This window comes from Fonsecaea erecta (assembly GCF_001651985.1).
Source record: "Fonsecaea erecta strain CBS 125763 chromosome Unknown Scaff2, whole genome shotgun sequence".
Lineage (NCBI taxonomy): Eukaryota > Fungi > Ascomycota > Eurotiomycetes > Chaetothyriales > Herpotrichiellaceae > Fonsecaea > Fonsecaea erecta.
This window is the reverse complement of record NW_017387245.1, coordinates 3,364,697-3,392,501: the sequence shown is the minus strand read 5'-3', so window position 1 is coordinate 3,392,501 and position 27,805 is coordinate 3,364,697. Positions and strand designations below refer to the sequence as shown.

At 53.2% G+C, this 27,805-nt stretch overlaps 12 protein-coding genes across 12 annotated transcripts; 7 read left to right on the top strand and 5 right to left on the bottom strand.

The window, feature by feature from the left end:
• Positions 1-100: 100 nt before the first annotated feature.
• AYL99_02976 (hypothetical protein) lies at positions 101-673 on the top strand (the record flags this gene model as incomplete). The annotated part of the gene is made up of 1 exon (XM_018834492.1): positions 101-673. The coding sequence occupies one exon, from the start codon at positions 101-103 to the stop codon at positions 671-673; it is 573 nt and encodes a 190-aa protein (XP_018697116.1).
• A 1,425-nt stretch (positions 674-2,098) lies between these two features.
• Positions 2,099-4,079, bottom strand: AYL99_02975 (hypothetical protein; the record flags this gene model as incomplete). The annotated part of the gene is made up of 2 exons (XM_018834491.1): positions 2,099-3,948; positions 4,007-4,079. 2 exons carry the CDS (start codon positions 4,077-4,079, stop codon positions 2,099-2,101), a joined length of 1,923 nt encoding a protein of 640 aa, XP_018697115.1.
• Positions 4,080-4,881: 802 nt separating this feature from the next.
• Positions 4,882-6,306, top strand: AYL99_02974 (hypothetical protein; the record flags this gene model as incomplete). The annotated part of the gene is made up of 1 exon (XM_018834490.1): positions 4,882-6,306. One exon carries the CDS (start codon positions 4,882-4,884, stop codon positions 6,304-6,306), a length of 1,425 nt encoding a protein of 474 aa, XP_018697114.1.
• A 124-nt stretch (positions 6,307-6,430) lies between these two features.
• On the bottom strand, positions 6,431-8,529 carry AYL99_02973 (hypothetical protein; the record flags this gene model as incomplete). Its single annotated transcript, XM_018834489.1, has 2 exons — positions 6,431-6,660; positions 6,714-8,529. The coding sequence occupies 2 exons, from the start codon at positions 8,527-8,529 to the stop codon at positions 6,431-6,433; spliced, it is 2,046 nt and encodes a 681-aa protein (XP_018697113.1).
• A 1,452-nt stretch (positions 8,530-9,981) lies between these two features.
• On the bottom strand, positions 9,982-10,575 carry AYL99_02972 (hypothetical protein; the record flags this gene model as incomplete). Its single annotated transcript, XM_018834488.1, has 1 exon — positions 9,982-10,575. The coding sequence occupies one exon, from the start codon at positions 10,573-10,575 to the stop codon at positions 9,982-9,984; it is 594 nt and encodes a 197-aa protein (XP_018697112.1).
• Positions 10,576-12,193: 1,618 nt separating this feature from the next.
• AYL99_02971 (hypothetical protein) lies at positions 12,194-12,601 on the top strand (the record flags this gene model as incomplete). Its single annotated transcript, XM_018834487.1, has 1 exon — positions 12,194-12,601. One exon carries the CDS (start codon positions 12,194-12,196, stop codon positions 12,599-12,601), a length of 408 nt encoding a protein of 135 aa, XP_018697111.1.
• Positions 12,602-13,568: 967 nt separating this feature from the next.
• Positions 13,569-14,120, top strand: AYL99_02970 (hypothetical protein; the record flags this gene model as incomplete). The annotated part of the gene is made up of 1 exon (XM_018834486.1): positions 13,569-14,120. The coding sequence occupies one exon, from the start codon at positions 13,569-13,571 to the stop codon at positions 14,118-14,120; it is 552 nt and encodes a 183-aa protein (XP_018697110.1).
• Positions 14,121-14,446: 326 nt separating this feature from the next.
• Positions 14,447-17,301, bottom strand: AYL99_02969 (hypothetical protein; the record flags this gene model as incomplete). The annotated part of the gene is made up of 3 exons (XM_018834485.1): positions 14,447-16,422; positions 16,471-16,844; positions 16,898-17,301. The coding sequence occupies 3 exons, from the start codon at positions 17,299-17,301 to the stop codon at positions 14,447-14,449; spliced, it is 2,754 nt and encodes a 917-aa protein (XP_018697109.1).
• A 741-nt stretch (positions 17,302-18,042) lies between these two features.
• On the top strand, positions 18,043-19,045 carry AYL99_02968 (hypothetical protein; the record flags this gene model as incomplete). The annotated part of the gene is made up of 2 exons (XM_018834484.1): positions 18,043-18,201; positions 18,251-19,045. The coding sequence occupies 2 exons, from the start codon at positions 18,043-18,045 to the stop codon at positions 19,043-19,045; spliced, it is 954 nt and encodes a 317-aa protein (XP_018697108.1).
• An 826-nt stretch (positions 19,046-19,871) lies between these two features.
• Positions 19,872-20,831, top strand: AYL99_02967 (hypothetical protein; the record flags this gene model as incomplete). The annotated part of the gene is made up of 1 exon (XM_018834483.1): positions 19,872-20,831. The coding sequence occupies one exon, from the start codon at positions 19,872-19,874 to the stop codon at positions 20,829-20,831; it is 960 nt and encodes a 319-aa protein (XP_018697107.1).
• Positions 20,832-22,138: 1,307 nt separating this feature from the next.
• Positions 22,139-24,751, top strand: AYL99_02966 (hypothetical protein; the record flags this gene model as incomplete). The annotated part of the gene is made up of 4 exons (XM_018834482.1): positions 22,139-22,666; positions 22,724-22,871; positions 22,932-23,283; positions 23,335-24,751. The coding sequence occupies 4 exons, from the start codon at positions 22,139-22,141 to the stop codon at positions 24,749-24,751; spliced, it is 2,445 nt and encodes an 814-aa protein (XP_018697106.1).
• A 1,073-nt stretch (positions 24,752-25,824) lies between these two features.
• Positions 25,825-27,503, bottom strand: AYL99_02965 (hypothetical protein; the record flags this gene model as incomplete). The annotated part of the gene is made up of 5 exons (XM_018834481.1): positions 25,825-26,396; positions 26,509-26,619; positions 26,678-26,961; positions 27,077-27,143; positions 27,356-27,503. 5 exons carry the CDS (start codon positions 27,501-27,503, stop codon positions 25,825-25,827), a joined length of 1,182 nt encoding a protein of 393 aa, XP_018697105.1.
• Positions 27,504-27,805: the final 302 nt, after the last annotated feature.

Genomic DNA, 27,805 nt, shown 5'->3' with positions numbered 1-27,805 from the left:
CAAATACAGATAGATCCACCCTCATAGACAGGACCATCTCATCATCGCGTCGGCACGAACACATAAAACCCAATCTCTTCCGTCCTTTCTGACAACAACCATGTCTCAATCCACCGTGTCCGCCTACGTCGTCCATATCGACGGGTCCGACAAGAGCCAGAGCTTCCGCTCACACCCGGTGCTCGACTTCCTGTTCGACCACTCAGAGGCCTTCGACAACCCAGACCAGAAGATGAAGACGGGCCCCTACACACGCTACCACACCGACGACTTCGTCTTCACCAAGGCCGACGGCACCGCATTTCCGCCGGGCGAGCCGTCGTGGCAGGCCTTTGTGGGCGGCTACGCGCCCTTCACGGCACACCGGCACGAGGCACGCTACTGCAACGTGTACGAGCGCGGCGGCGAGGGCAGCGGGGCGTGGGAGATGATGGGCGTGGCGCACATCTTCGCCGACCTCGCCGCCCCGGGCGAGGAGAAGACCAAGTCCGACCTCTCGGGTCGGCTGTGGGACGTGGTCGTGCCTGGCGCGTTCCTGTTCAACTGTGTCGCCGATCCCACCGGCCCCAAGGGCTTCAAGGTCAAGTCCATGACTATATATGGCGATGGCACGCCCGTCGTGGCCGCGATGATCAAGCGTGGCATGGTCAAGCCCGAGGACCTGGCCAAGTAACAGCTCGAGTGAGTGTGTTACGAGCGAGGTGAGGTCAGGACGGGGCGATCAGATGGAACGTGGGGTTATATATCATATCTTTTGTTGTTACTGTTTTCAAGTATCAAGGGCGTGTGGTCTTTTTAGACAATCAAGTGGATAACGAATGCCACCGGTCGACTCCCGAGTTTCTTTCCTTGTGATTGCCCCTGACTGGCTCGCACCGTAATTGAAGCACTGTAGATGGATACTCAAGGTACTGTATGTCACGCGGGTCTTCAATCACGGCCACGGGTCCTCTTCAACAGTAACTCCCCATCACGCCCGCTCCCGGACCTATCGAATGGGTCTGACCGGCTGAATGACAGTTTCTCGGCTCCAGCGAGAGCACCGACCGACAACGCCTGTTTCTGCTGTGACACCCAGAGTGCCACGCACTCTGGACGGCGCACGGTGTCCTGCAACTCCGGTAGTCCTCGAGTTGAACGAGAGTTTGGAGAGTCTCCTAAGGTTTACCGTTGGGGGGCTACCAGGGCCAGATTCCACCCTTGGAACTGTGGAGATATTTATATTGATGACCATCGAGCTTGGTTGGATAGCCATTCAATGCTCATCTTACTCTGGAATCCGTTGTGAACACGTTGTTTCTTCGTTTGGCGTATAAAGTGGAAGAGATACCTCTCCCGGTTCCTCTCAGCCTCAGCCGCACCTCATCTTGCCCGCCGTTGTTGGTCCTGATGCCAATGGACCTCATCGACCGCCGCGTAGCTACCCCAAGGGACACTCACTCACTACTTAGGTCGACGTCCAAAAAGGAAACAGAAAACACATCTGGGGAAGGGGTGTGTCCCGACCGACAAGACCACCCATGAGTAACGTAAAGCGGGATGAATGCATCCTGATGAGGTACATACATACATACATATATAATGTGAAGACCACGTGCCGTGTGTGGTACTGTAGTATATAGATATATATGTAGCTTAGAGCCAATATGGTGGTGCCACTTATGTAGTTCGGGACCCTGGATGACCCTGTAGAACCCCTGAATCGAGTTTGCGCTGATCTTGTTGATTTGATTATCGTGCCTGAGACCGTCAGTGTTGACACGACCAACATGACAACCACACTCCTGTCGACGAGAAGAAGAAGAAGGAAGAAGAAGAAGAAGAAGAAGAAGAAGAAGAAGAAGAAGAAGAAGAAGAAGAAGAAGAAGAAGAAGAAGAAGGCGGCGAATATCTCACGCGGTTGAGGAGCTGAGGGTTACCTGCTTGCTTGCTGGGAGATCTCCTCGTCCCGAACACAGATATCTCGAGGAGGATCTCGACATGTCCAGGCTGTGGGCGGTGATATAAGGCCGGGGAAATCCCCTTCATTTGAGTAAATATATAGTTATATATAAGCTGCGCAGACCACGTGGATGATATGGAGTCAGTCCATGGGACGCTAGACCACGATACCACCGAGGCTGTCGACGACCTCTTCCATGAACTTGAGATGTTCCTTCATGGCGAGTGCTTGGTTGTTCTCATCGTAGGATTCGACATCGACGAACCCCGCAACGCAGCCGTGAACGGCATTGTGGTACTTTTCGCCCATGGTCTCGTTCAAAACGTGGATGTACGTCTTGCACTTGCCTTTGTGGCCAAGGAGGATATCTTGCACGTCGGCCGCGAACCCCTGGGACGGTGGCTTCCCCAGCCCGTCATGATCGTATTCGGCCCTCAGGATCGCGCTGATGGGCATCCAGTAGGCGATCTCCAGGAGGACGATCCCGAGAGAATAGATGTCGAAGCTGCGCAGGTAGCGATGTTTCTCGCTCGACTGTCTTTGATAGACCGGATGCACGTACAGGGCGTTGGACGACGCGGGCCCGACAAAAGTACTGCGGGCTGTGGTGCTGTTCGGCCGGGCATATTCGAAGCCCGTCACGAGCGGATGGCTGAAATCGACGCTCCCGTCGGCGTGGCCTCGCTGGAACACGATGGCGTCGGACCGCAGCGATTTGTGAAACCACCGCACCGTATTCAGGTATAGGATTGAGGTTGCGATCTGCTGGCCCAATCGGGCTCGGACCGTGAGCGAAGGCACGGGATGATCGTGTAGCATCGCATACAGAGAAACAGGGGTCGGGGTCGATCTGGTGGCGGACGCCGGCGAGGACGGTTTCCGGTATAAGATGCCAAACAGATTAGGGAGGGCGTGAAGGGAAGGATTTATCTGGTGGAGGTCGTGGAGATTGAACCAGCCGAGACAGTCGGGGATAGCAAACACCCCGGAACCGTGCTGCCAGGACTGCTGGAGGAGGGCCACGAGACCTTGAACTCTGTCAATGCTGTCTTGCGTGACCTCTGGTCGCCCTTCCTCGTTCCAGTCGGTTTCAAACGACTTCCATTCGATCCACATGTCCATGCTCTCGCTCCCCTCTCCGCCTGGTCTGTATTTGACACTCGTCCGCCGTCGCAGTGCGACCACGTCGTCCTTTGTCGGCACTTCTTCAAGGTCGACCAGGGTCTGAATGGCAATCTTTTCCTTGGAGGCTAAGATGGAATGGTAGTCTGGCGGAAGGTCCGAATCGCTATGGCTGCTCACGAGGCTGACCAGTTTGACGCCCGCCATCGCGGCCAACTGGGACTGGCTGCGGAGCGTGAGCGTGATCATGCTCTGTTGTAGCCTTTCCAGATCTTGCACTTTGTTTCGGACGAAGATCACCTCGACCTCCATCCTGCGCTGGCCCTCCAGGAGTCTCTTCACCGACTCGCCTTGCAACATGTTCTCCAGGAAAACGGTATACTCCCGGAGCCCCCGGACCACATTTTCGAATTTCCCCTGATCGTGAATAGCCCACCGAAGCACCCGAGGATTCGTCACCGCCTGTTTCCCGATCATGTACAGCTTTCGTGGGTGATTCGTCCCCCGTACATGTGCACGTTTCTTCGCGCCTCCCGACCACTTGGATTTGAGTGTCGAGTACCTACCCGCAATATCTAACTCAGCATAGTCGTCATGGCTCTCGTCTTTCCCGCCATTTTGACCAGCGGCCTGTTCTTTGTGCTTCTCATATCGGGTCAGACCTGCGAGTCCGTCCAGTTTCGACTCGATCCCCTTTAGGACCGCTATAAGCATGATGTGTTGCTGCTCGCGAACGGGGTTGGGCCAGTTAATGTCTGGCTGATCGTCCAGCAACTCAGCCGCGTCGACGAAGGTGAGGAGGCGTAACTGCTCCATCTCCAGTTTAGTGCGTAGTTCCTCATATTGGCTGTCAGCATCCGCAACTCTCATGAAGAACGAGTAGGCTGCAGCCCCATCAGTACGAGCTCTACCTGACCAAGAGCATCAGGGATATCAACCGACCCTTCATAGCTCCATCCAGAAGTTCGAACAATATAGGCACCCCACCCAGCACGAACCCTGCCACCTCTGCCATACCTCTTTAAACGATCCTTGAGGGCTGCTGTTCTGTTGCAGGCGATGAGCTTCAAGCGTTGTGTGCGCATAAGCCGTTCAACATTGATGTGTACAGCCTCATTGTAAAGAGCGGGGGAAGAGGAGCCTGGACATCCCCTGGGTGGCTCGGGCTCTAAAATCTGGAAGTGGCATGGCAGGAATGGCAAGTCTTTGCCTCGTATAGGCAGCCTGCTCTTCGATCTGCCGGATTGACCGCCCTTTGCACGACGCCTGCGCATGCCGCAGAAAGTCACAAGGGTATGCATGAGAGCTGCGTGGGTTGACGTTGGGAAGTACGAGCAAGGCGAAAGGGTTGTGTGGAAGAGAATCCATACAGATCCATCTGCTCGTCACAATTCTGCCTTGTGGACATGTCAGTGTTACACACAATCCACCCAGAATTACCAATACAGTACCATACACGTGGCCTTTCAACCAACCACAGACCGTGTGACGAACTGGCATGACGACGAGGCAGAATCCCTGAATTGACAGACGCCCAGGTGTTACATAGCTGTTACATACCTTAGTTGTTATGTCCGCCTGACTTGCTGGAATCCCTGCGGCATCCTGGAGCTGCGCATGTTTCTCCCCCTTCGACTTCCTGCTTCCTGCTTCACACAAGCCAAAAAGTCTCCCTTCCCGGCAGCCCATCAAAGGACACACAATACAACTCCTCCTACAGAAAACCTCACTAGACATCCGCTTGGTTCTTGTGATCGCTGACATTCAATCTGGCCAGTGACCACCCCGACTATTCCCACTCTCGTTGTGCTTCCAAAATGGCGGCTACTGGTGCGGCCTACTGGCGGGCGCGACTGGCGGATCCGTGGGCCAAGTCTGTGGTTCTCACTTTAGATGGGAGCGCCTACCACAGCCTATTTACACTCTACGTTCTCAAAGATCTGATGGACAGGATACGTTGGGTCGAGGAAAATGAGATGTTGACTAGAGCGTCGACCAGTGCTGATTCGCCTGGGATTTTCGAAGAATCCTGTGGGGAGGGATTCAAGAGGATAAAGCAGACCTGGCCCAAAGTTGCTCAGCTGAAGCACCAGGAGTCGTCTTCCATATATCTGCCATGCCATTATTTTGACTATATCGGCAGCACGTCGACAAGCAGTCTCGCGGCACTGTTGCTGGGGAGGCTTCGCATGAGTGCAGAGGGCGCCCTTGCTTGCTATGAGATATTCCTACCATGGATATACGAACTTCACCGACCTTCGCGCATGTCTAGGGTGAAAGATTTGCTTGACGTGGACGAGATGAAAGAAAGCCAGGTCACCGAACTCGATAGACTCCTCGAAGATTTATCCCGCCAGTCTTTGGAGTCTGACAAGTTCCGGTGTAAAACCGTTGTGTGTTCGATGGCTAAGTCTGCGTCCACAGGATGGTGCGGCAGTGCGCCACACCTCTTCCGCTCCTATCATTCTGAGATACACACATGGTTCGAAGCCGACATCTCAAACCTTAGCATCCGTGCAGTAACAGAGGCTGTGGCCTGCAACCCATTCGACACTACGTGGACACAAGTCGGAGACACCAAATTCTGTGACGTGGGCTTTAGATTGCCCAATCCCACATGGCTCATCGTCAGGGACATCCGAACAGACATTGCGATCAAACAGGAGGCGGCCAAGGAGGTTGGCATCGTGGTGAGCATTGGTATCCAATCTGCCGGAACAGACCGCCCGAAAGACAGCGTGGCGAGGCAACATCTTCCTTCACGGTCCAACGCGGGCTTGAACAAGGCCTTGAAAGAGACGGTTAACGAAGTCCACGAATCCATGAAGCAGTTGAGTACCCAGCTCGCTGATCTCCAGTACTACCGGCTCGGCCCTGATCTGGATCTCGGCGAGATACCCGACGAGTTGTCAGACACTTCGAGTCCCGAGAAGCTTCGCCACGCCTTTGAAGAACAAGCCCGGAAGTTCCTCAGCAACGAGGAGACCAAAACTGAGCTCGACCGGTGTGCCAGAGCCTTGGTGAACCTAAGGAGGTGGCGCTGTCGGCGGCTAGAATGGGAACGATTTGCCTTTGGCTGGACGTATACGTGCCGCAGATGCCCAAAGGAGCACCCAGTCGTCGTCAAAAGCAGAGCAGAACTAGCTTATCACCTGTTCGCTGCTCATGATTTTATACTAGACCCGCCGTACGACGAAGAGGTTAACAAGCTAGTGGAGCAAGGGAGGAGTCACAGTGATTGATGGTTCAGGATGTTAGCTGCTTTCATTTCTTTGGGGCTTATGCTGCCGTAATTTTCTCCACTACCCCCATGGAAAGGTGTTGGATTTGTCTGTCGATGTACCAGGAGTCTTAGCGTCCGTTGTATCAGACATTGTCTGCGATTCTCGACCTCGCGGGCCCCTTTCCGGCTCTGAGAGATATCTTGACACCGCGGTCGACAGCCTTTACCAACACAAATATACCATAGTCCAGTGCCAGCTTTTTGCGAGCGGCTGACCAATCCGACAGGTCGAATGCCGCAACGACGCTGGCCTTAAACAAGATCTCGTACTGGTCTGTGTCTTCTGAAACCAAGAGTCGCTCTATATAGTCTTCTGCCGAGAACGTTAGATCTGTGACACCGACAGGGTTGCTCACGGCGACTCACCTGTTGAACAGCTAGATATGTCCCCGTAGGTGACATGTGGCCAAGCTTGAGACAGATAATTTACATAAATATCAAGCAGCACAAGTGGCTGGTCAGATTTGAAGCCTGACATATCTGGCGATGCAGGGCCCGTGTTGAGGGTGGGAAGAGTCCCGGCTAAACCGCTGTTCTCACTTCGTACAGGTCCCGCTGGGCCAGAGAGATCTGGCACACGGCATCTCTCGCTGGTCGCGCGAATCCCGAGCAGTTCGCGTTGACTTGTGGGTAGATGGAAACTGGGAGAATCTCCTTCTGGTACAAATCTGAGGGCATTGCGTGCGACTGCGGGACCACCAGGTCGTGATGCTCCAGCACCGCGTACCGTTCCTGCGATGCTATGTGGTGGCGATTCTCCCACTCCACCGTGGTCGCCAATCCCAGGCGAGAAATGGACATGGAAATGGGGAGATTTACCGCGTTCCCGAAGTCGGTTTTCTCCTGTGTTCTTTAGGACTCCTGAGATCGATCGGCGTCGGGGCGTGTCATCGCTCGATTCATGTAATTGCGTACTGGCTGGTTGCGAGAGAGGCTGGGAGGCTTGCTGCTCCGCTTGTGACTGCTGACCCAAGTCGTTGTTCAGTTTCTGAATTTCTTTCGTCTTGTTCCTGGCGAGATCTCGATCTTTGAGCTGGTCCGTGGAGGCATGCTTGAGCCAAGCGCTGTCTTCTTCTGGATGGCAGTCGGGACAACGCCCCTGACGCGGAAAATCAAAACTCTTCCACAAGGTTGTAGAAAGTGGACGCTGTCCAATTTCTATATGCAACATATTCCGGACGGTAGTAAGACACCTTGCGACACCCTCGTCCTTCAACGCCTTATGCGGTTCTTGGTTTCCAAGCTTGGTGACCCAGGCCTGTAACTCGTCGATGGCGTTGCAGTATTCGCCCAAGTTCCCCAAACATTTGTGATTGAGTTCGTCCAAGGATATGTCATAAAGGAGTGTGAGCATTTCAACAAATACGCAGCCCAGGGACCACACGTCCGATCTCAGCTCCCTGTCCATACCCTTATAAACTTCTGGCGGCTGGTACTTTCTGGTCATTGCAGTTGACTTGTTATCGCTGGCTAGGTTGGGGTTTTTTTCCTTGTCATATTTGCGAGAGATTCCGAAGTCGGTGAACAAGACGTTGCCATGTATGTCAATGATGATGTTCTCGGGTTTTATATCTCTGTGACGAACGCCGGTCTCGTGCAGAAACCTTAAAGCCTGGCAAAGACAAAGGAAGTACCGCTGCAACATCCGAAGCTGGCAAGCGACATCGAGCGCAAAGATCCAATTATACAACTTCTCTCGCTCTTCTTGTTGCTGCGTCATCTTTTCGGGCTTCGGCTTATGCGGTAGATCGCTCCGGAACTCCCACAATCTTCCCTTGAGGTTCTCGGAAATGCAGTGCATGAAGTCGCCCAGGTCGCAACAGCCTGCGGGATAGCTGATGATATGAAATAGTTGCAAGTCTTCGAAAGTTCCCAGCAGCGCCGAAATATGAGGAAATCTCAGCAGTTTCATGATTTCCGCTTCTTCGCTACCCAGCTCCGCATCGATCGACAAGAGCCTTTTGACCGCAAAGGCGTACCCAAATCCTGTCGAGGCTGCGTGTTCTGGCTTCAGCCTACACTGAGTGACATATGCGGAACCAGCATGCACACTTGGTCTAGACTTGCTCCTGTGTAGCCAACGTTCGGTCTCTGTGATACTCGCAAACCCAGACCGCACCTGGTCAAAGTCGCAGTGCAGGTTTGAATGAAGGATGATCCGTGCCACGCCAACGCTATCCATTATTGGGGCCCAGGAGAATGAGTACTGCTGAGACAGGAATTCCCTCATGCTACAACATTGGTCATTTTGGTGTGAATCGGGCGGCATTCCAGCGCAATGCCAACCGGGATGGTGAACGGTCACCATCGCCTTTGCGGAGCCGGCTGCCACTTGAGGATAGGTATCCTCGTGGGTTGCGGTATTCGATGTTGCTGGCGATGTGTTGTCACGTATGTAGACTGATGACCCAGGTTGTTGTAGAATAAATCCAGGGTTTTCGTCTCAAGAGAGAAAATGGTCTCAGTCGAACAGGCAACGACAAGAGACTGATCTGAGGCTCAGCTTAGTGGAGTTCCTTGGTCTTTTTGAAGATCTCGTTCCCAAGTAGCGCCTCGCCAGAAAAGGGCCGTGGAGTCTGAGAACGACGGCAGGGTACCGAGCAGTTCTTGTGATGGAGTATGCATTAGCCTGCTGCGTGGGTGGGCTGGTGGGTCGAATGGCATGGTAAAATACGTCGTTACTGCGTAAAACGTAAGATAGCCGACCAATATGATGTGCGGCAAGGCTCGCACGACTGTGGGGCGGTCAGGCAAGGCAAAGCCGGGCGTCCTCATCAACTTCTTAATGACGAAGTGCCCATCGCTTCACCTGTCCCGACCGAGCCACCTGGCATCGCCGATTAAGTCTCCAGCCGATACCTTGACAGATCGCCAGCATCACCCTAGATAGACTGGCACGATGATCGATACCCTCCGTCTCAGGCGTCTTGGTCTTCTCGAAGTAAGTTTCCAGGAGCAGCGTGGAGTGGGAAACATTTGCGCGTGCGTTGAATTTAATTTATCCTGGTGTATCCACTGGACATCCGGCCGCAACGAGGCATTTCCTGACATCTTAGATTTTCCAGGCGTCTTCTCTGGGCCGATAGCTCATCTCAGCCCGAGCCAAATCAAATGGCACTGTCGTTGGTATCCCATTTGCGCTGCATAACAAAACTGTGTGGGCAAATTCACCTCTGTCTTCTCTCCTGTGGACCCAAGCACTGAGTGCTAACTTAGCGAAAAACTTAACCTTCTTCGAACTTCCTTTCTCTTTCCCCAGCGTTTTTCGCCTGGAGGGATGTGAAGGTTTCGTCGAGATGTAGGCACTTGACAGTCACCACGAGTCTTTGAAATGGTAAGTTTGTTTGGCCAATGGACTGGCAGTATTTAATAGTGCCTAAGGGATAATGTGGAAGGGATTCGCAGCTCAACAGCACAATCATTTCTGCTGAACAACGCTGCCAAGAGAATGTAAAGACGGTCACGCCTATTACCAGAGTGCCAGAGACTCGTGGGTATTCAGTCTGACAGGTTTGCCCCCTTACCCCACTAATTGTACCGAGTTTGCTGTGGCAATACATTTTCATGTGAAATCGGCCCCTCGCGCACCCGGCATGCTCCTGTATTTGCTCATTTTGTTCGCATCCGTCCTTCTTCATACCACCCGATTTGTGACCCATCTGAGATTCGGACTATCAGAATAGTAAAGGATGCAGTGTTCGCATTTTAGAACAGTAATAATGTCCCAAAAGTCCCCAGTAGCATTCTTGAACCTGAAAAACCAACCAGAGGTATTATGAAAATCCAACTCATAGGGCAGGAGTGGCCCCAAATCCATGATCCTGTGATCTTTCAAGCCGATGTCTTGTGCTTCCTTTTCTGCAGGTAGAAACTTCGGGTCTGGGTCGAACAAGCCTTTCTTTTGCACATCCCAGAAGATAGCGATGTCTTTCGGTAAGGGGTTGTTCGCCGTCCTCGTCTGCGGGCTGAGGTCGCTTGCTTCGATGTTTGGGGGTGCGCCAGCGATCTCTTCCGTTGGATTTTTACACTTGGTTCCACAAAGATAAGGCAGCCCGTCTTTGCTTGTAACCGTGGCCCACTTGACACTTTGTAGATGCGCAAGATGAGCCGGAAGCTTGCCTTGAGAATGAGCTGACAAAAAGTTGTCTATACGCCTGGCAGCTTCCAAGCTTTCCACAGCCCGTACAGCCTGTCCATCTGCCAAATGCTGGGGATCCGAGGAATCCATTTCAAACCGATTGGAAGTTGATGAGTGAGGAGGAGTTGGTTATAAGAATCAAAGAAAAACCACCAAGTGCTAGCCTGAATTTCAGACAACTTACCTTATATACATCAGCCTGGTCCTTACTCCGCTAACAAAACTGTTCACCACATTCCATATGATTTGGAGGAGGAAGGGAAGTCAGTAGTCAATAAGAGGGTGATCATACTTCCTATGATTAGTTTCAGAGGTCCCTTACCACATACCAATAGTCTACCGCCCGGCAAACAGAAAGCGGGAACGATGGCCCAAGAGCCAGCCATCCCTCCAAGAAGCAATTAACATCTGCAAGAAGACAGGAAGAGACACGCTAATTTCAGCCACTTGGCCTCCAATAGAAGGCCAATACGAACAACCATTAGACTTTTGGCAGAAAGACTGAGATTCGGATTCAAAGTCCTGTTCTGTTTATGGCCAACCAGAGAGAGCTTAAAAGTGAGGCCTGGTGAGGCTGGAAACTTAAGGTACGTAATAAGTAGAGCTAAGTGATAAACAGCACACAGTTGCATATGTTGTGCGACCAGAAAACCAAAGCACAATGAGTTGTATTGTTTCTCCACAACACCATGTCCTAGAAGCTGGGGCTCGAAGAGTGAGAGCGAATTGCCGAAAACTTCTGGTCATGCTACTCTTCTCATCCTAAGCTGTGCGTCCTCACTGTACAGTACTAGTCCGAAAAGGACTTTAACTTGCCTTTCAACTGCCAAACTTCCGCGGTGACCGGGATTTAGTCCTTGTCCTTCTTGCCGACGTGAAAGAGTGCGTGAAAGAGGTGTGGAACTGAACAAGTCCGTCACACTTGTCCGGTCACCTTCGCCCTGCACCCAACTTAGTTCGAGCCTTATGCTCCGATCCGTGGCCCATTAGAGCTGGTGTGCAAATCTTGGGCCCATGCTGGATAGGGTCTCGGATTTCGATGCGGGATCCCCAACACTACGCGCTTCGATCAGAGTAATATTGCTTCACAGCTGTAGAGAGTCAGCTGCTACCGCGGCTGAGGAGACGAGAGCCGCCCTTAGACGGAAAATGTGAATTGGAAGAGTACAGTAAGTAGCAGGGACACAGTCGATCCGCAGGCGAGATGTGAGCACTTTTACAATAACTCATCTTGGCATGGTGCACGTGCCCCCGCGTTCTCCCCAGAGCGCGTCGCCAGTGATGGACTAACACCCTGTTATGTATCCCACACCGTACTTCTCTTGAAGCGAGAGGTTATCGTCAACTGCCTCGTCATTCCATCGTTCTTTTAGAGTCTCAACATCGCCGTTGGCCTCAAGAACCCTCGATATGGCGGACACTACAAACACCACGGCTGAACCGCGAGCGTGCCTTGCCTGCAACAAGCCAGCGGCCGAATTGCCTAGTGGCACGACCCTGAAAAGATGTAGCCGCTGCCAGAAGGTGACGTACTGTTCTAAAGGTCCGTCAACGCTGAGTGCAGCTCCTTGCTCTTTCTGCCTCATTTACCAGTAGCTACACAGAATGTCAGACGACTCACTGGCCACAACACAAAACCGCATGTCGTCGACCCAGCGCCACCAACACCAACACTAACTCCCGCCCTCGTTCCCCGCCTTTCCCTCACATGGTCAGCTTCTTCCGCGAGTGGGACACCGAGAGGAAGACGTACGAGATGCTGATCGACACGTTCCGCCTTCGCTGCGACGACGATTACGCCCACGGCACCCACTACCACGGCATCTACGGCCAGAAGCCTCCACTGCCGGTCTTCCGTGACTTCCTGGCGCGTGCCAAGACCGCGGGGATGCTGCCGTCGTGGTGGAACGAGGACAAAGAGAAGGAGTGTGTGCGCGTGGCTCTCGAGGACGAACACTTCAACATACAGTTCGCCGTCGAGAAACACGACATCCAGGACCACTACAAGGACAGCATGATGCCGATGACGCTGCGTATGGTGGCGGAGAATGTGTACGGTGGCGGCTACGGCATGGGGCAGAGACCGATGCCCGACGACTATGTGTGTCAGTGTTGAGGGCTTTCGGATATGGTCTGGTACAGGTGAGCGGCGCTGGCCGTGGTTGATGGTACGCCAAATGAATGTTTGTGTGGGCAGCTGATCATTTGTTTTGCGACGACCTCATGACAGTGTTTGTTCGTCTTCACCCTTGCAAAAGTTATTTCGAATTTACCACAGAAGAAAATACAGAGAACGAGCACTTTTCGCCCGTTCTCTCTTTCTCCCTCTCTCCCTCTCTCTCTCTCTCTCTCTTGTGTAAGCTGCCTGCATCCCCAACTGCTGTCGGGTTATGAAGTGAGTACACGGGTCCCCAGGGAGCGCTGGTGGATGGGTAGTCGGAGTCTCCGGGCACCTGTGATGAAGACGGGAAGAAGTACGAGCGGTGTCATGAAGAGACGCCAGCCATCTTCCAACCAAAAGCACCTTTCCATGCTTTTGCTCACGTGAGCGAACAGGCCTGTTCCAATAGGAAGCATACAGGTACACAACGAAGTTACGAACAGGGGATATGTAAGGCGGAGAAGTCTACTCGATCCAAAAAAAATGACGAAGGAAATGGATGCACGCCCTTTGACCCGCATGTAGAGATCGTCGACCACCTCTCCATTCATTCTCTATGGATGATTCACTCCTTACGTGGATTCTCGGGGTGACCATGACTAATCTCTACAAAATCATCAAAATGCGCTCGAGAGATATCATATAAACCAAAAAAGGGAGAGAAGATGGAAATAGAGGGATAGGTGCACATACGGAAAGAGAGAGATAGAGAGAAACGAAGCGGACTGAATTGCATCAATCGAACTCTCTAGGTCATCCCTTGTGTATACCGATATATATCACAGCGCGTCCTGGTGTTCGTTGCATTTGCCTTTCCGCTAGAAGGGAACCGGAAGGAAATTCTTTATCCATCAGTTCTCCACCAGGCCAGACCAGACTAAGGGCTCCAACCCGGCCACCACTACGACCACTCCGAAAAGACATGTCCAACGACGTCCCCGTCGTCGGAGGGCACGGCGAGACGTCCCTGCCACGGCTGCTCTCCAGCCTCCGCGCCACGCTGCATCCGGAGACATACGTCTTCGCGACCATCCCAGCCGAGGAGTTCCAGATCAATGACCTGCCCGTCCCACTCGACCAGATCTGTCTTTTCTTCCGCGAACCGCGCCAGCAACATGGTGAAGCAGGAGCAACTACGGGGAAGGTCCAAACCGACACCGTCACGCTGATCGTGCGCCTCGAGACGGCCCGCGCCCACCCCCGCCGCCTCGCCGAGTACACGTACCCGTGCCGCATGATCACCTGCGCGGTGCACTCGTCGCTCGAGGCCGTGGGGTTCATGGCCGTGCTGGCAGCGCGCCTGGCCCAGCGCGGCGTCAGCGTCAACCCCGTCAGCGCCTTTTATCACGATCACCTCTTTGTGCCGGTCGAGCGGGCCGACGAGGCCGTTGCGGTGTTGGCGGAGGTGAGGGAGGAGGCCGTGAGGGAGTTACAGGGGGAAGGGGGGAGGGGGAGCGGTAATCAGGGGTTTTAGAAGAAGGGGAGGGAGAAAGGGGATCGGTCAAAGGATCAAAGGAGGGAGACGTATTATGGTGATGACTCGTGCTCGGAGCAGGGACTTTGATAGATGGCTGTCTTCGCTGGACATGGCTATGTAGGTATCAACTAGGTCTTCACTGATACGCCTTTCGAGTTGTGGCCATCTTGAACGCCACAGAACAGAACAGAACAGAACAGATACCTCTTTTACACCACCCACTGCCAGGACACAAACTTAAGATACGAACAACAAAACAATGCAATATTGGTCAGTAATATCAGATAGAACGAGCCTCCACTGTCAAATCTGCGCGTCAACCTTCAAAAGACCTTGGAAACCACAATTCTCACGTCCTCTGGAACAACTCCGCTCCCGTCTTGGGCTTTGCGGCGAAAAGTTGTCTTGAGCACATTTTGTAGAACAGATCCCCATGTCTTGTCAATTGATGACGCGTCGCTGTCGTCAAAGTCTATGTATTGTGTAAGGCCACGGGTGATGTACGGATCACTGGTTCCCAAGGTCTGAATATGTCGCAAAATCACGCCATTAGTGTCCTTGAAGACATTCGTGGTGAGAATGAGGCGAAGTGTCAACGCGTCCGACGGGATTCTCTCGAGGAGTAGCTTGGACGACTTTGTTCGGTAGATCTTTCCATTAGCCAAGTGAGCTCGTGGGTTGCGGGCCGGGATTTTCAGTGTCCCCAGATCGCTGCCTGTCTCTATTGTGTAATTTTGTTCGTCGGATGCGAGTTGAAGCTCACCTGCTGACCATAGGTGAGCAGGTGACAAGTCCTGCACCGCCCTCAAGTAGCGGTTGCGACGTGGGCTCGACCTGGGCGGTGTTGAAACCCGAGAAGATTCTTCAGCCCCAAACCTTGTCCCGTAATCCTCGAGCCTTGCACTCTGTATTGACTCGCTTTCGCGAGAAACCCATGCTGAAGCAGAACTTGACTCGGACTGGCCCGATCTCTCCAACCCTCTGGGAGAAGCAGAGGTGAGAGCCCTGGCAGATCTTCTCTGATGAGCGATTGTGGCCTTTTTTCTGTGTTCGAAATCCATAATATCGTCCAACTCAGAAGTCGGCCGCGGATGCTCAGTTTCTGAAGGCTTTGTGAGAGGAACGCTGGCCCTTCCTGATCGAAACTGGTGAACAGAATGGACATCCTCACTGCCAGCCTTGCCCGGCTCGAATGCCCCAGGGAGATCGCGCCCATCCTTCTGTAATGACAACTGATGGTGTCTACGAAGGCTTGAAGGAGGCGTTAGGAGCTCAACACCAGAAGGCTCGGCCGAATCTTGACGTTTGGGTGGCACCTTGAAAGGTTTCTGGCCCGGTCCCCATCCCCGACGCGTCTCCGAGGTAGACGGAGGCGGCCCCATGTCTAGATATGATCTTGGCCTCGTTTCCAAGGCACCTGGATTCTTCTCGGACGAATCTGGGTCTGGGCCGTTCGGAAAAATGACGTTCAAACCAGATGTTAGATGTGATACAGGCTGCCGGGTCAGCCATCCCTGCAATTTCGACTTTTGTGGCGTGGTAGCCGCATAGTCGTCGTCTGAGATTTGCGTGCTTCCTTTGGTTTCTCTCTTCGTCGAAGCTTTGACTAGTCGTCTCATGGGCGGGCCTGGGCTGGGAGGCAACGAGGGACTGGGTTTCGGATCGTCTAGCGATGGAGAGTCTGGGGGCTTGGTCCATGCTCTCACGGTTTCGGAGACACCTCCCAAAGTCACAGCCATATCTCTATCCTTTGGAATAGTTTGATGCATGTCCATCCTTATGGGCTGGACTTGTGCATTCATTGCAGCGATTGTAAATGGATTCCGTACGTTTGCCTTGGTGGTCAGTCTTTCTTCCACATCGGTATCGGTGTGGAGGTCGTCATGCTGCAATGAACTCTCCTCCTCTTCGGCATTGACAAGATCTCGATCGGAGCTGTGTGGATTGGGTGTGAATACAATCGCAGGAGGGAACTGTGCCTCATCATCGTCTAATACATATATTGGATTATCTTCTTGTCCAGCATATGCCCGGCTGAACAAGCATTCCATCAGAGACAAGAACTGATCGGGTCGACCGAAAAGGACTTCGTCTTTGGTGGGTTCCACATTGACGTCGTAACTCTGAGGCGGGCATTGAATGTGCATGAGGAGGAAGGGTCTTGAGACTGAAGCGCTCTCTGATGGGAGACGACTCTGCACGTGACGCTTGTAAGACTTAACCAGCTGGTGCATCGTGCCTCGATCCGTATTGACAGGACGGCCGTCAATAGAAATGTATTGCCGAGCATTGGCAGCAACTAGTAAATTCAGCATGTTACTTTGAGACCGGAATGGGTCATACGAACCTGCAGTCGGCGATAGCAATAGAGCATTGATTTTCCAGCCATTGTCAAGACCGACATTAAACCCGTCCGAAGAGATACTGTGCGTGACACATTCAGACACAATATTCTTTCCCAGAATCTTCGTTGCCACCTCGGTAAGTGACGGTGTCCGGGGGGGTGCATATCTCCAATTGATCTTGTTTTTCTTTGCTTTCAGGACACTCAATGAGAGACGCACTTCCGGTCTGGCAAAAGCGAGTGAGAAAAGGAGGTCTTTGATAGCTTGTAAAACTTTCGTGGTTTCTTTGAGCGCCGCTTGTTTTCTAACCGGTATTTTGGAGAGGAAATTCTGCACGCGAATCGTCGTTCCAACGGGATGGGAGGCTGAAGAAGAACTGAGACAGTCATGATACAGTCAACCTCAGGAATTCAAGACCACTGGACCTACCTGAGCATCCCTGAGGCAGCATACTTGAGAGATGTCCCTACAACCTCTCCATCTACTCGCGTAGTTACGACTACCGCCTCACTTAGTTCAACGATACTAGCCAGTGCTTCACCACGGAATCCGAGAGATGAGCCGCCAAGTCGCTTGAGGTCCTCCAGAGACCGGATCTTGGATGTGCAACCTTGTTTACCCAGGAGCTGTCGATCCTCGATGTCGATGCCAGTGCCATTGTCTCTAACTTGGATGACATCCAGAGTGTTGCTAGAGATCTCGACGGTGATCGCTGTTGCACGTGCATCGAGAGCGTTTTCAACAAGCTCTTTGACGACGGATCTGGCATCGGTGAGGACCTGTGAAGCGCTGAGGACCCGAACGGTGTTCTCTGGTAAGACTCGAATCGGCATGGCGCCGGCATGGATGGATTGGGCGGTGATTGACAGTGGTGGAACGCGCCGTCGATTTTGTAGTGCGCACAGACGCGTACACGCGAATTGCCCACTAGCGCCTTGGCATATCATCGGGCCTTTCGTAGTGTGTCGAGCAACTCGAACATCTTCTTCTGGCCCTTATTGTCGTCTCAGTTGTTTTCCGTCCTCAACTTCTCGATATTCCTTGCCATGAAGGTCGGGTACCAGCTTTGTTTGTAAGCTCACCGCCAATTCGAAGAAGAAAAAGCGATGCAAGCGGATCTTCCGGACAGTCTACGATACCAACCACCTCCCACGCCAGCCCATAGGTGTCAGCCATGGACCCTCAGCAGCTGGCGAGATTCGCGGTGCCGGTGGTTGTGATCCTCGTTACCTTCCTTTCATACTCGTCCCAGTACCTTTTTTACAGTCTTCAACCTGGTCCGCTTTCTTCCTGGGATAAGATCGTTTTCAACACCTTGGTAGGATGTATCTGGATATGTTATGCTCGTGCCTGTATGACCAGCCCCGGCCGGGTGCCGGCTGGCTGGAAACCGGATGAGGCCGAGGAAGTCAGATTGGTCTCGCATGGAGACGGGGTCGCTTCAAGGCTGAGGTACTGCCGCAGATGCGAAGCCGTCAAGCCTCCAAGATCACATCATTGCAGAATATGCAAAAGGCTAGCAACCTTTCCTCTCCCTTGGAAGTCATGCTGATCGTATCAGATGTATTCCAAAGATGGACCACCATTGTCCATGGACTGTCAACTGTGTATCTCACTTCACCCTCCCTCATTTCATGCGGTTTCTCTGGTATGCTGTCTTTGCTATGGGATATCTTGAATATTTCCTGTTCGTCCGAGCTGGCGTCGTCTGGGAGGACCGCAATCTGCCTAGTGTACGGCTCTCCACCCTTGGCATAAGCGGAAACTAACTCGATGCCCCAGTATCTAGGTCCTTCCGCTCCCAAGCTAGTCCATCTCTTGCTTTTGATCATTGTCAACACACTGACACTCTTCCTCGTCTCGATCACCTTCTTTCGCACCATCTGGGGCCTTGGGGCCAATGTTACCACGATCGAGAGCTGGGAGATCGAGCGCCACGAACAGCTGCTTCGTCGAGCTCGCGCTCTTGGAGGATACCTAGATGGTCCTGATGGCATTCGAGTCAAAATCGTCAAGCAAGAATTTCCCTACGATATAGGCATATGGAGCAATATTGTTCAAGGGATGGGGACAGCAAACGTGCTGGCCTGGTTCTGGCCATTCTCCGCGACTCCAACGACGAGTGGGTTAGTCTTCGAAACCAATGGCTTCGAGGACCCTGGCACAACTTGGCCGCCACCAGATCCCGACCGAATGCCCCGACTTGATCGGCCGCTTGACTCCGCCCACAATGCATTTGTTCATAACCACAGCAATCTCTCATCATACGATGAGATGGAGGCGTTCAGACAGCGACAGCAGGCTGACTTTGAACGGCGTGCGGATTTCTACGGGGTTCAACGACGAAAACCATTCCACGACCGTTTCGAAGAGGAGAATCTCGTGCCGGTCGAAGACGACTATATCGATCCGGACGAAGATGATTCTCTCAGCGGGGAGGAAGGATGGCAAGATTCTGGAGGAAATCGACTGAAAGACTACGGGGTCGACGAAGATGTCGAGTTCTACGATGAGGACAGCATCCCCATTGCAGAGCTGTTGAGCCGACGGAGAGAAGGGCGGCAAGGCCAGACCTGATATATGCTGATGGTATGTACCCCACGCCTACTCCGACGGAAGTCTTTGACCCGCACTCTGGCAAGAAGACAACCGCTATCGTGTACTCCATTTTGTCACGATTATGGATCGGCACTGCAAAGCCAAAACCCCTTCCCGTCCCCAATAGAGGCTCCATGCTCTAGTCGGCATATTGACATGAAGGCTTCTCGCTGCGAAACAAGGGCGTAAGAGTTGCCGTCGGGCGTGGGGGAACGATCTCTCACCCCACTGTGTGCACGACACTCGGTCCGGAAGAACAATGACCCGGGAAACGACCTTCGAGCTCTCTTTTTGAGAATACCCAGACGTCCTCGTACACCCTCCAATTCACGCGCCGTTGCCACATGGCGATCCCCTCGGCGTGTTTGATTGGCATTTGCCGGCTGAAATCGCCGCTCCCCTTGGGCATTATTCGCACTCGTGTCAAGATGCCATGGGATACTTTTATGGTCAGTGCTCTGCGGCCATCGCCGCTCTCCCACGCCCGCAATTGGACCCTTTACCCCACGAGTGCCCACGCCTCCAGATTGTGCGGGGCGTGAACGAGTTGTCGCTTTTGTCATTGAGTTCAGACTCAGTTGTCGGCACAATGCCGGGCGAGGTCGTTTACTTTATAAACAGTGACGGCTTTCTCATTTTCGCTCTGAGGCTGAGTTCAAGCTTTATCAACCTCTGATGAATGCTAGTAAAACGGGTTAGTCACGAGAGAGACAAAGCAATTTATTCACCCAGTTTTCACTCCTTTGCTCACCTCTACACCCTTCACCCGTGAGGGATAACCAACGCCACTGGAGGATCTTGCAGGATGAACGGACATCACACGGCCAGACCCCTCAGACCGGGCATCAACGTGCCTATGGTCACCATCTTTGATCCCGAAACTGAAGATGTCGATGTCAAGGCGGTCGCAAAGCACGCTGTCAGACTTGCTAAGGCTGGCCTGTCCTCCATTACCTGCCAAGGATCAAACGGCGAAGCAGTACATCTCACCAAAGAGGAGCGGATATTGGTGACGAGCACTACTCGCAAAGCACTGGATGAAGCTGGATTCTCAGATATGCCGATCGTCGTCGGTTGTGGAGCTCAGTCGGTGCGAGAGACGATTGATTTTTGCCGAGATGCCTACCAGGCCGGTGGTGATGCTGCTCTGGTCTTGCCCCCTTCATACTACAAGACGGCATACAAGCCCGAGTCATTTGTCGAGTTCTTTGAGGGTGTTGCAGATGGCTCACCGATCCCCATTCTCATTTACAACTACCCAGGAGCAGCCGCTGGTGTGGATCTTGACTCGGACACCATTATTAAATTGGCCAAGCATCCCAACATCCGCGGTTGCAAGCTCACTTGCGGGAACACTGGCAAATTGAACCGGATTGCACACGCAGTGAATGCCGCCAAACCGAACGACCTTGGATCAGGCTGGTTGTGCTTGGGTGGCTCGGCGGATTTCACTCTGCAAACGCTGATTGCTGGTGGCTCAGGCATTATCACCGGCTTGGGCAATGTTGCGCCTAAGGCCTGCGTCAAGGTTTACGACCTGTATGCACAAGGCAAAGTGGAGGAAGCCCAGAAGCTGCAGGCAATTGTGGCGCGAGGCGACTGGGGAGTCATTGCCGGTGGAATCTCGGGGACCAAGAGTGCGATGCAGTCATATTTTGGGTATGGAGGCTACGCCCGGCGGCCACTGCCTAAGCCGACCAAGGTTGAGGTGGCTAAATGGGAAGAGATGTTGAAGGAGGTTGTCGAGTTGGAGAACTCACTGTAAAAAATGTGAGGGCGACGCCGTTGCTGGAGATACATTTCGGTAGACGAATTCCACATTCAGGGAGGCCACAGTGCTACGCTACTTTTGGGGCCGGACTGACGTTCTCAAGCAAGGGGACTCTTGTCGAGGCTCAGGTAATTGATACAGCCAATGCGCTTTGCTGACATACCAGCAACGACATTGGGTAGTTAGATAAACAGGTAGAGCTGCCCACTGTCAAGTCGATGTTGGAGCTCAAGAATTCATCAATGATTCTCTGGCCCGTAACTGTTGGACCTCGTATCTGCCCAAAGGTTTGTTAGCGGGCGCCGACTAGTTAGGGAGGTTTTAGGCGGGATAAACAACCACCTCGGTGCTGAAGGCCCAAGTGAGCCTTTGGTTAGTCCTCCTTTAAGCACCACTAGACACTCGGGGTGGCCCCGACCTGCCCCTAGAGGTCTATGTACCTATTGTTAGTTTGTACCCAATTCTCAGTCGGCGCCTCATTAAGAACGAGCCAAGAATCATCCATTCTCCTTCAGCTCGCTTTTCAACCTCATTGCACTTTCCACCTCCCATACCTCATCTTTTTGTAAATTCAAGTTCTTTTCACCAGCCGCGCGCCATGGGAAATTTCTATCTCAACTCGGTGAACCCCTCTTGCATCATTACGGATAGGACCCTGCCGGTCCTATCTTTGCCCGTCATGGCGCCGACGATGGCCACTGGGGTTGACGCGGGTCAGACGCATCTCGGGAGTCTGTTGCAGCGGCCAACGCACAACCGACATGAGACGCACATGAAGCCACCGAGCTCTGTCGACTAACCAAACTCTGTCTTGCTACCCGGATCGTTAGGCCATCAGGCCATCGGCGATACGCTCTCCTTGTCCAAAAGAGATAGACAAGCGAATGCCGACCACGTTGTCTCCATGTCAATGATCAGGTTAATTTCCCGGATTCGCAATAAGCGATCGTCAGCCTCAGCATCCTTTTCCAAGCCAGCGTGACAACGCAGCACCCGCCGGTCTTCCATATGGCCGCCTCTGACTGGCATCGAGTATCCGCCAACCTCTCAGCCTCTGCTTGCCGTTTCCCGATGAACGGCTCTGCGTCGTCTCCGGACCTCTAGTTGCTGTACCGAGTAGCTCTCCCGGCAAGGCAGATGCAAGCCCCGCCACAAGAAAAAAAAAAAAGCAAGCTGATTGTGACCGCTTGTTTCATCATGGCCAAGCTCACTTCGTCAAGCAGTTTGCTGTTCATTCCATTTCATCGCCTTTCGTCTCTTCTTGTTTTGCTGTTTAGATAGACTTCGAGGAAGATGCCCCAATGGCTAATAATCTAGAACCCGACCATGGCAGTCATCAGCACGACTCCGTCACGTCCGTCACCGACTGTATCTTGGGCCTCAGAAAGAAGGTCGACAATGACGAGCTCCCAGGCTTCGCGGAGCTGATTGACGACTGGTTTGATCCGAAGGTTGATGTGGATGAAGAGCAGTTCATCCGCCGGTTTCTGCATACTTTCAAACAAACTGACAAAGACGATACATATGGGAAAATCATTGGCGACTACGACGACGATGTACAGGGAATCTTCAACGACTTTGTGGATGGCAAGATCGATGCCAACGAAGCTGGTCAGCGATATAATCAAGCTGCTACGGAGAAAGGTCCAAGACTGAAACGGGATATACGGAGAGGGCTCGCCAGTCCCGTTCCTGGCGAGACAAACATCCTTTCAGAACCTATCAATCTTCTGCTGGCAGCTCCAACAAGCATCCCTTCTCGCATCAGAGGGCTATTCGCCAGGGTCTTCCCGTCTCTGAAAGATCCCAAACGTGCACTTTATATTCCGGTAGGCTCATAACAATTTTTCCATCTCTACAAACACCACTCGCTGAACTTTCTGCAGACTTACAAGAACCTCGAGTTTCTCAACCACGGTCGGACGGTGGAAAACACCCCAGCACTAACATGTGTACCGAACACTTCTAAAGACGTCTGCGATATCATCAAATTTGCAAAGAAGCAGAATATGGGTATTCGAGCCTCGGGGTTCCGTAAGATCGCCACCTCATGAACTTTCGCAAGTTGCGTGCCAGCTTACTGAAATATCCCAGGTCATTCGTGGTCCCCCGTCTTTGGTCGTTCCAACAAGAAGGGCAGCCAGAACAACGGTGATATTCTCATCTCCACCCTGGGACTTATCGACGCTTCGATACTACCGAACCTCACATCCGTACCGACTGACATCTTCCAACCGCGAGCAAAGGACCTGAATTCGATAGTGGTCGTCGACCACACCTACGTTAGAGGTCCTCAGCTCACGGGCGGGAAGAAGTATGTTCGGGTTGGAACTTCGACCACCAACGAGCAGCTCCGCAGATGGTGCATCAATACCGGCAAAGTCACGATGCCGATGAACATCGTCGAGGTTGAGATCACCATGGGTGGAAGTAATGCCACAATCTGGTTTGTTCCCTTGCTCAAGTTTTAGTGATGTATTGACTAATGTGTTTGCAGCCACGGCGGTGGAATTCAAAACCCAACAATCTCTGATCTCGTCCGGTGTATTGAGTACGTAGACGCCAACGGCAAGCTCTACAAAATCGACATGTCTACTCCTGACCTCCTCAGAGCTGCGGCAGGCTGCTTCGGCCTCATAGGCATCGTCACACATCTGGTGCTGGAGCTGGATCCTCTATCGTGTGCGCTCATGGCACCCCGCAAAGTTCCTGTCATCGAAGCGATTCCTCCACCACCAGGCATGCCAGAGTCGGCGATTCCAGCTCCCTTACGGCCAAAGCATCCTTTGAGCGCGGAGCGGAAAGCCGAGATTCAGCGAGACTTTGAGACCCGCGCCACGACAACCGACTACGCGGAGTGGTTCTGGTTCCCCTATTCAAGCGAGGTCTGGGTGAACACCTGGCACAAGACACTCGACACCTCGAATGCAGTCACCTATCCAAGCAACACAAAGACGATCTTACAGGTTTTGGGCACCTTCATGGTCCAGATCGCACAAGATGCGACGATCCTGCTGAAGCTGACCGAGGCTCTTCCGGAAACGCAGACAAAGCTGCTCACCTGGCTGGCGATGAAGAACTTGGACGATGTCGGTCCGCACGGAAAGATCATCAAGACATGGGTTCCCGATGCTCTACACTTTCAGAGGGGTGTCCAGAATCTCCGGGTGAGAGATTTGGAGGTGGAATTTCCGCTTCAACCAAAAGTGAAGTCAGACGTTAATGGGGCGGCGGACGGAAGCGTCAACGGGCACGGCAACGGTGCCGCCAATGGTGCACTATCAACGGCACCAGCCACGAAAACCCCAGAGATCGACTTGACACTCGTGCAACAGGCGTGGTGGGACGCCATTCTCTCCTGCTACGCCGCCATCAAAACCTGTCCTCAACGCATGCCGCTCGAGATGCGCATCATGGCTGGATCGCAAGTGACTCTGGCGCCACAGCGAGGCCACAAGCTGGGGACCTGCGCGATTGAGATCCTCAGTCTCCACAACGTCGCAGATATCTGGCCGGCGTACGCCCAGAAGGTCTTGGACAAGTGGACGAGTTACAAAGACCACGAGGGCAAGATAGTGCCCGCGCGTGCACACTGGGCGAAAGAGTGGTATGGGTATACTGTGCGCGGCAGACGTTGGGAGGAGATTTTCAAGCAAGAGGAGAGCCAGAACGGTGGATTCAAGAAGGAGATCGCGGAGTGGAGAGGCTCCGTGGGGAGATTGGCCGCGAGAGATGGCTGGACGACCGCGGATGCGAGGAGACGATTTGGGAATGAAGTCCTTGACTGGTTGTTCTGGCAGGACGGGTCAGCGAAGACGAGCGCTCCGAACGGAGTGGTTGTCGATGATGCGACGAAGGGAGAGAAGAAGCCAGGGATTGCGAAGAGGGTGTTCAAGAGCTGCTTCGGGGAGTGAACGTGAAGAAAAGCGAAAAGAGGAGGGAGATGTAATGCTTGTTTGCTCGCTCGATTGCTTGATATGACGCGAGAATGGTTCTCGATGCCCCCACAAGACCGGCAACGATAAGATCGCGAGCGACTCAACCTTGATCGATCGATATCAATACGAAAACCAAAGCCAAACACCCACAGCCTCGCGGCTACGCTACTTATCACGACGTTATGTTCCGCAACACGATGATTTTATGCACACACATATACATACATATTGACGACACATATGGCGACAGGGCTCCCCACGTGGACCTGGAAGGTCAAACCATATCATGACGACGAAAACGACGACCAACGATTGAGTGTACCTTAGTAATACGGAGGGAGGGAAATGAATCTCACAAAGATGGATATGCGTTGATTGTTTTGATTTATTGTTATTGTTTTGTTTGTGTGTTCAACTTGCTAGTTTTGGCGTATAATACATATATCTATCGATATAGCCAGTCATGCCTGGCTGAGGTCTATCTCCCTCGAAATCATGCAGCATTAAGAATTGAGGATCAGTAATAATAATGTTTCCACATGGAACACAAGCTACAAACGCTTTTCTTTTTCCCACTTCCCGTTGCAAAGGAGATATCTCGCATATTGTCGTCTTGTTCTGTCACTAGGTTACGAAAGGGGATGATAGCTTAGGTAGGCAGGCAGGCGGGCAGGTGCATGAGCATGGCAGGGCAAAGATAATCTATCTATCCTTGTATCCATCCATCCATCTGTCTACCCGTCTGTCTGTCTACCCTTATCCCATGAATGAACAAAGGACCCTCAGAGTTCTTGTTCTTTCCGGTTCTTGTCCTTCCGTCCGCTTGTGTATCCAGGTAGAGGGCCGTCATCACTATCTGGGGCTATATGTATACGTCGACTCCTTCGCCAGGGTGTAAACCATCTCGACTCGAATCGACAACCAGGCTATAAAGAGGGTCAGACACCGAATGGAGAGTCTCTCATTCTTCGCCCTTTCCGGTCCCCTCCCTCTCTCCCTCCATCCCTGACTGAATACCTACCTGCCTGGCTGACTGACGGACTGATTGATCAATACCCCTTACGACGATCAACCAGGTTGAACATCTTCTCCCCTTTCTCCCTGCGAGCCCAATTGGTTAGGAAGACGTCGTAGGCGCGCTGGGCGTACTCGGTGCCCAGGCCGCTAATGTGTGGCGTGATGATGACGTTCCTGGCGTCCCAGAGCGGGTCGTCCTTGGGCAGCGGTTCCGGGTCGGTGACGTCCAGGGCCGCGCCCAGGAGGACCTCCTTGTTCAAGGCGTCCACGAGCGCGGGCTGGTCGAGCAGCGCCCCACGCGCCACGTTGATCAGGAAGCACGAGCGCGATTTCTTGGCCGGCCATGACGTTGTGGGCGGCTGTGAGGAGGAGGACGAGGGAGTAGTGGCGGAGGTGGTCCTCGCGCCGCCCCGGCCCAGGATCTCAAATTCGGCCGTCGAGAACAGGTGGCGCGTCGCCGGCGTTAGGGGCAGTGCGATGACCAGCGCATCCAGCCCCGAGGCCAGGAACGTGTGCAGCGACGCCTTAGATGTCCCCGAGTACCAAGCCCGCGGGATCGTGCCGTCCGGGTCGCCCGTCCCCGGGATGATGTATCCCGAGTCGACTCTTGACTCTGTCAGTGAGGAGGCGGCCCCCTCCTCGTTAGCTTGGAGTTGCTGGCTGGAGAAAAACGCGGGAAAAAAAGGGGCAGCGAACGGGGGAGGGAAGTGACCTACCGGGCGTCGGGCGCGGGCCCGCGGTGTAGGCGTGGACATTGGCTCCCAGGGCCGAAAAAACGCGGGCGGCTTGAACGAGGAGTCGACATCCATTAGCGGCGGCGTCTTCTTCTTCGAGTCGAGTCGAGACGGAAAGGAAAAGGGGACGAAGAGCAACGCCAGGACGTACCTTGACGCCCAATACTCCCGTACCCAGCAATACCGACCGTCTTGCCGACCCAGTCGGTGCCGGCGCTCAGCATCTTGCGCTCGGTGCCCCAGTGGTGCTGCTTCTGCCACTCGTACTCGATGAGGTAGTGGCGGCTGGCGACGAGGGTGGTCATGACGATCCACTCGGTGATGGGCGGGCCGTGGATGCCCGACGACGTGGTGATGGGGATGTCGGTGTCGGTCACGATCGGGTGCTTCAGGTGGTGGTCGACGCCGGCGGAGAAGAAGTGGATGAGTTTGAGGCTGTCGAAGAGGGAAAAGGGACGCAGGAGCGTGTCCATGTTAGGGACGAGGGAGCCAGGAAACCAATAGAAGAGGAAGGGGGAACTTGAGATGGATATAGGTAGGTAGGACGTACTTGGGAGCTTCTTCCGGTTGGGGCAGGGCTGAGATGGTGATGAGGACAGTGGCCGACTGCCACAGTTCTGCGTGTGTCGACAAGAGATCGCCTCGGTCAGTGGACGGATGGATGGATGGATATATTGATCTATCGAAGGGGATGGGATCAAGGCAATCGATCAATGGATCATCGATCAATCAACTCCTGTCTTCATGTCTTCATATAGAGACTCTCTTTCGTCTCTTGCTTCCTCTCTTTCCCTTTATCCCAACGAAAGCAACCTCATAACTCACTTACCTTTTGGTACCGACCCCCCGCCTCCCCTGGTCAGCTGGAAATACGTGATCTTGAAATGGGGAAGCCGTTGCAGGATCACGTCCAGCAGCTCTTGGGGCTGGGGTTCCCACAGGACGATGAGGAGATGTTCTTCGGGGCCTCCTCCCATATTTGCCGACTGCGTGTATCTGTATCCACAGGAGGATTGATGCCAACCAAGTCAGACAATGGTGATATTAATCGAGAATGGGCAGCGATGGAAAACGAGATGGCAATGGACTGACTGGGAGAGAGAAGGACAGACAGCCAGACAGCGACGGCATTGTATGGCGGGATAATCAATCAATGATGGCGACATGGCAATTCAGCCGTTTATCTCCGATCGCATGAACCGAATCGGTCCAGAAGCGAGCGAGCGAGTGAGTCTTTCAGCCGTCAATCAAAGCCATGTGCCATGTATCATGTACCGGG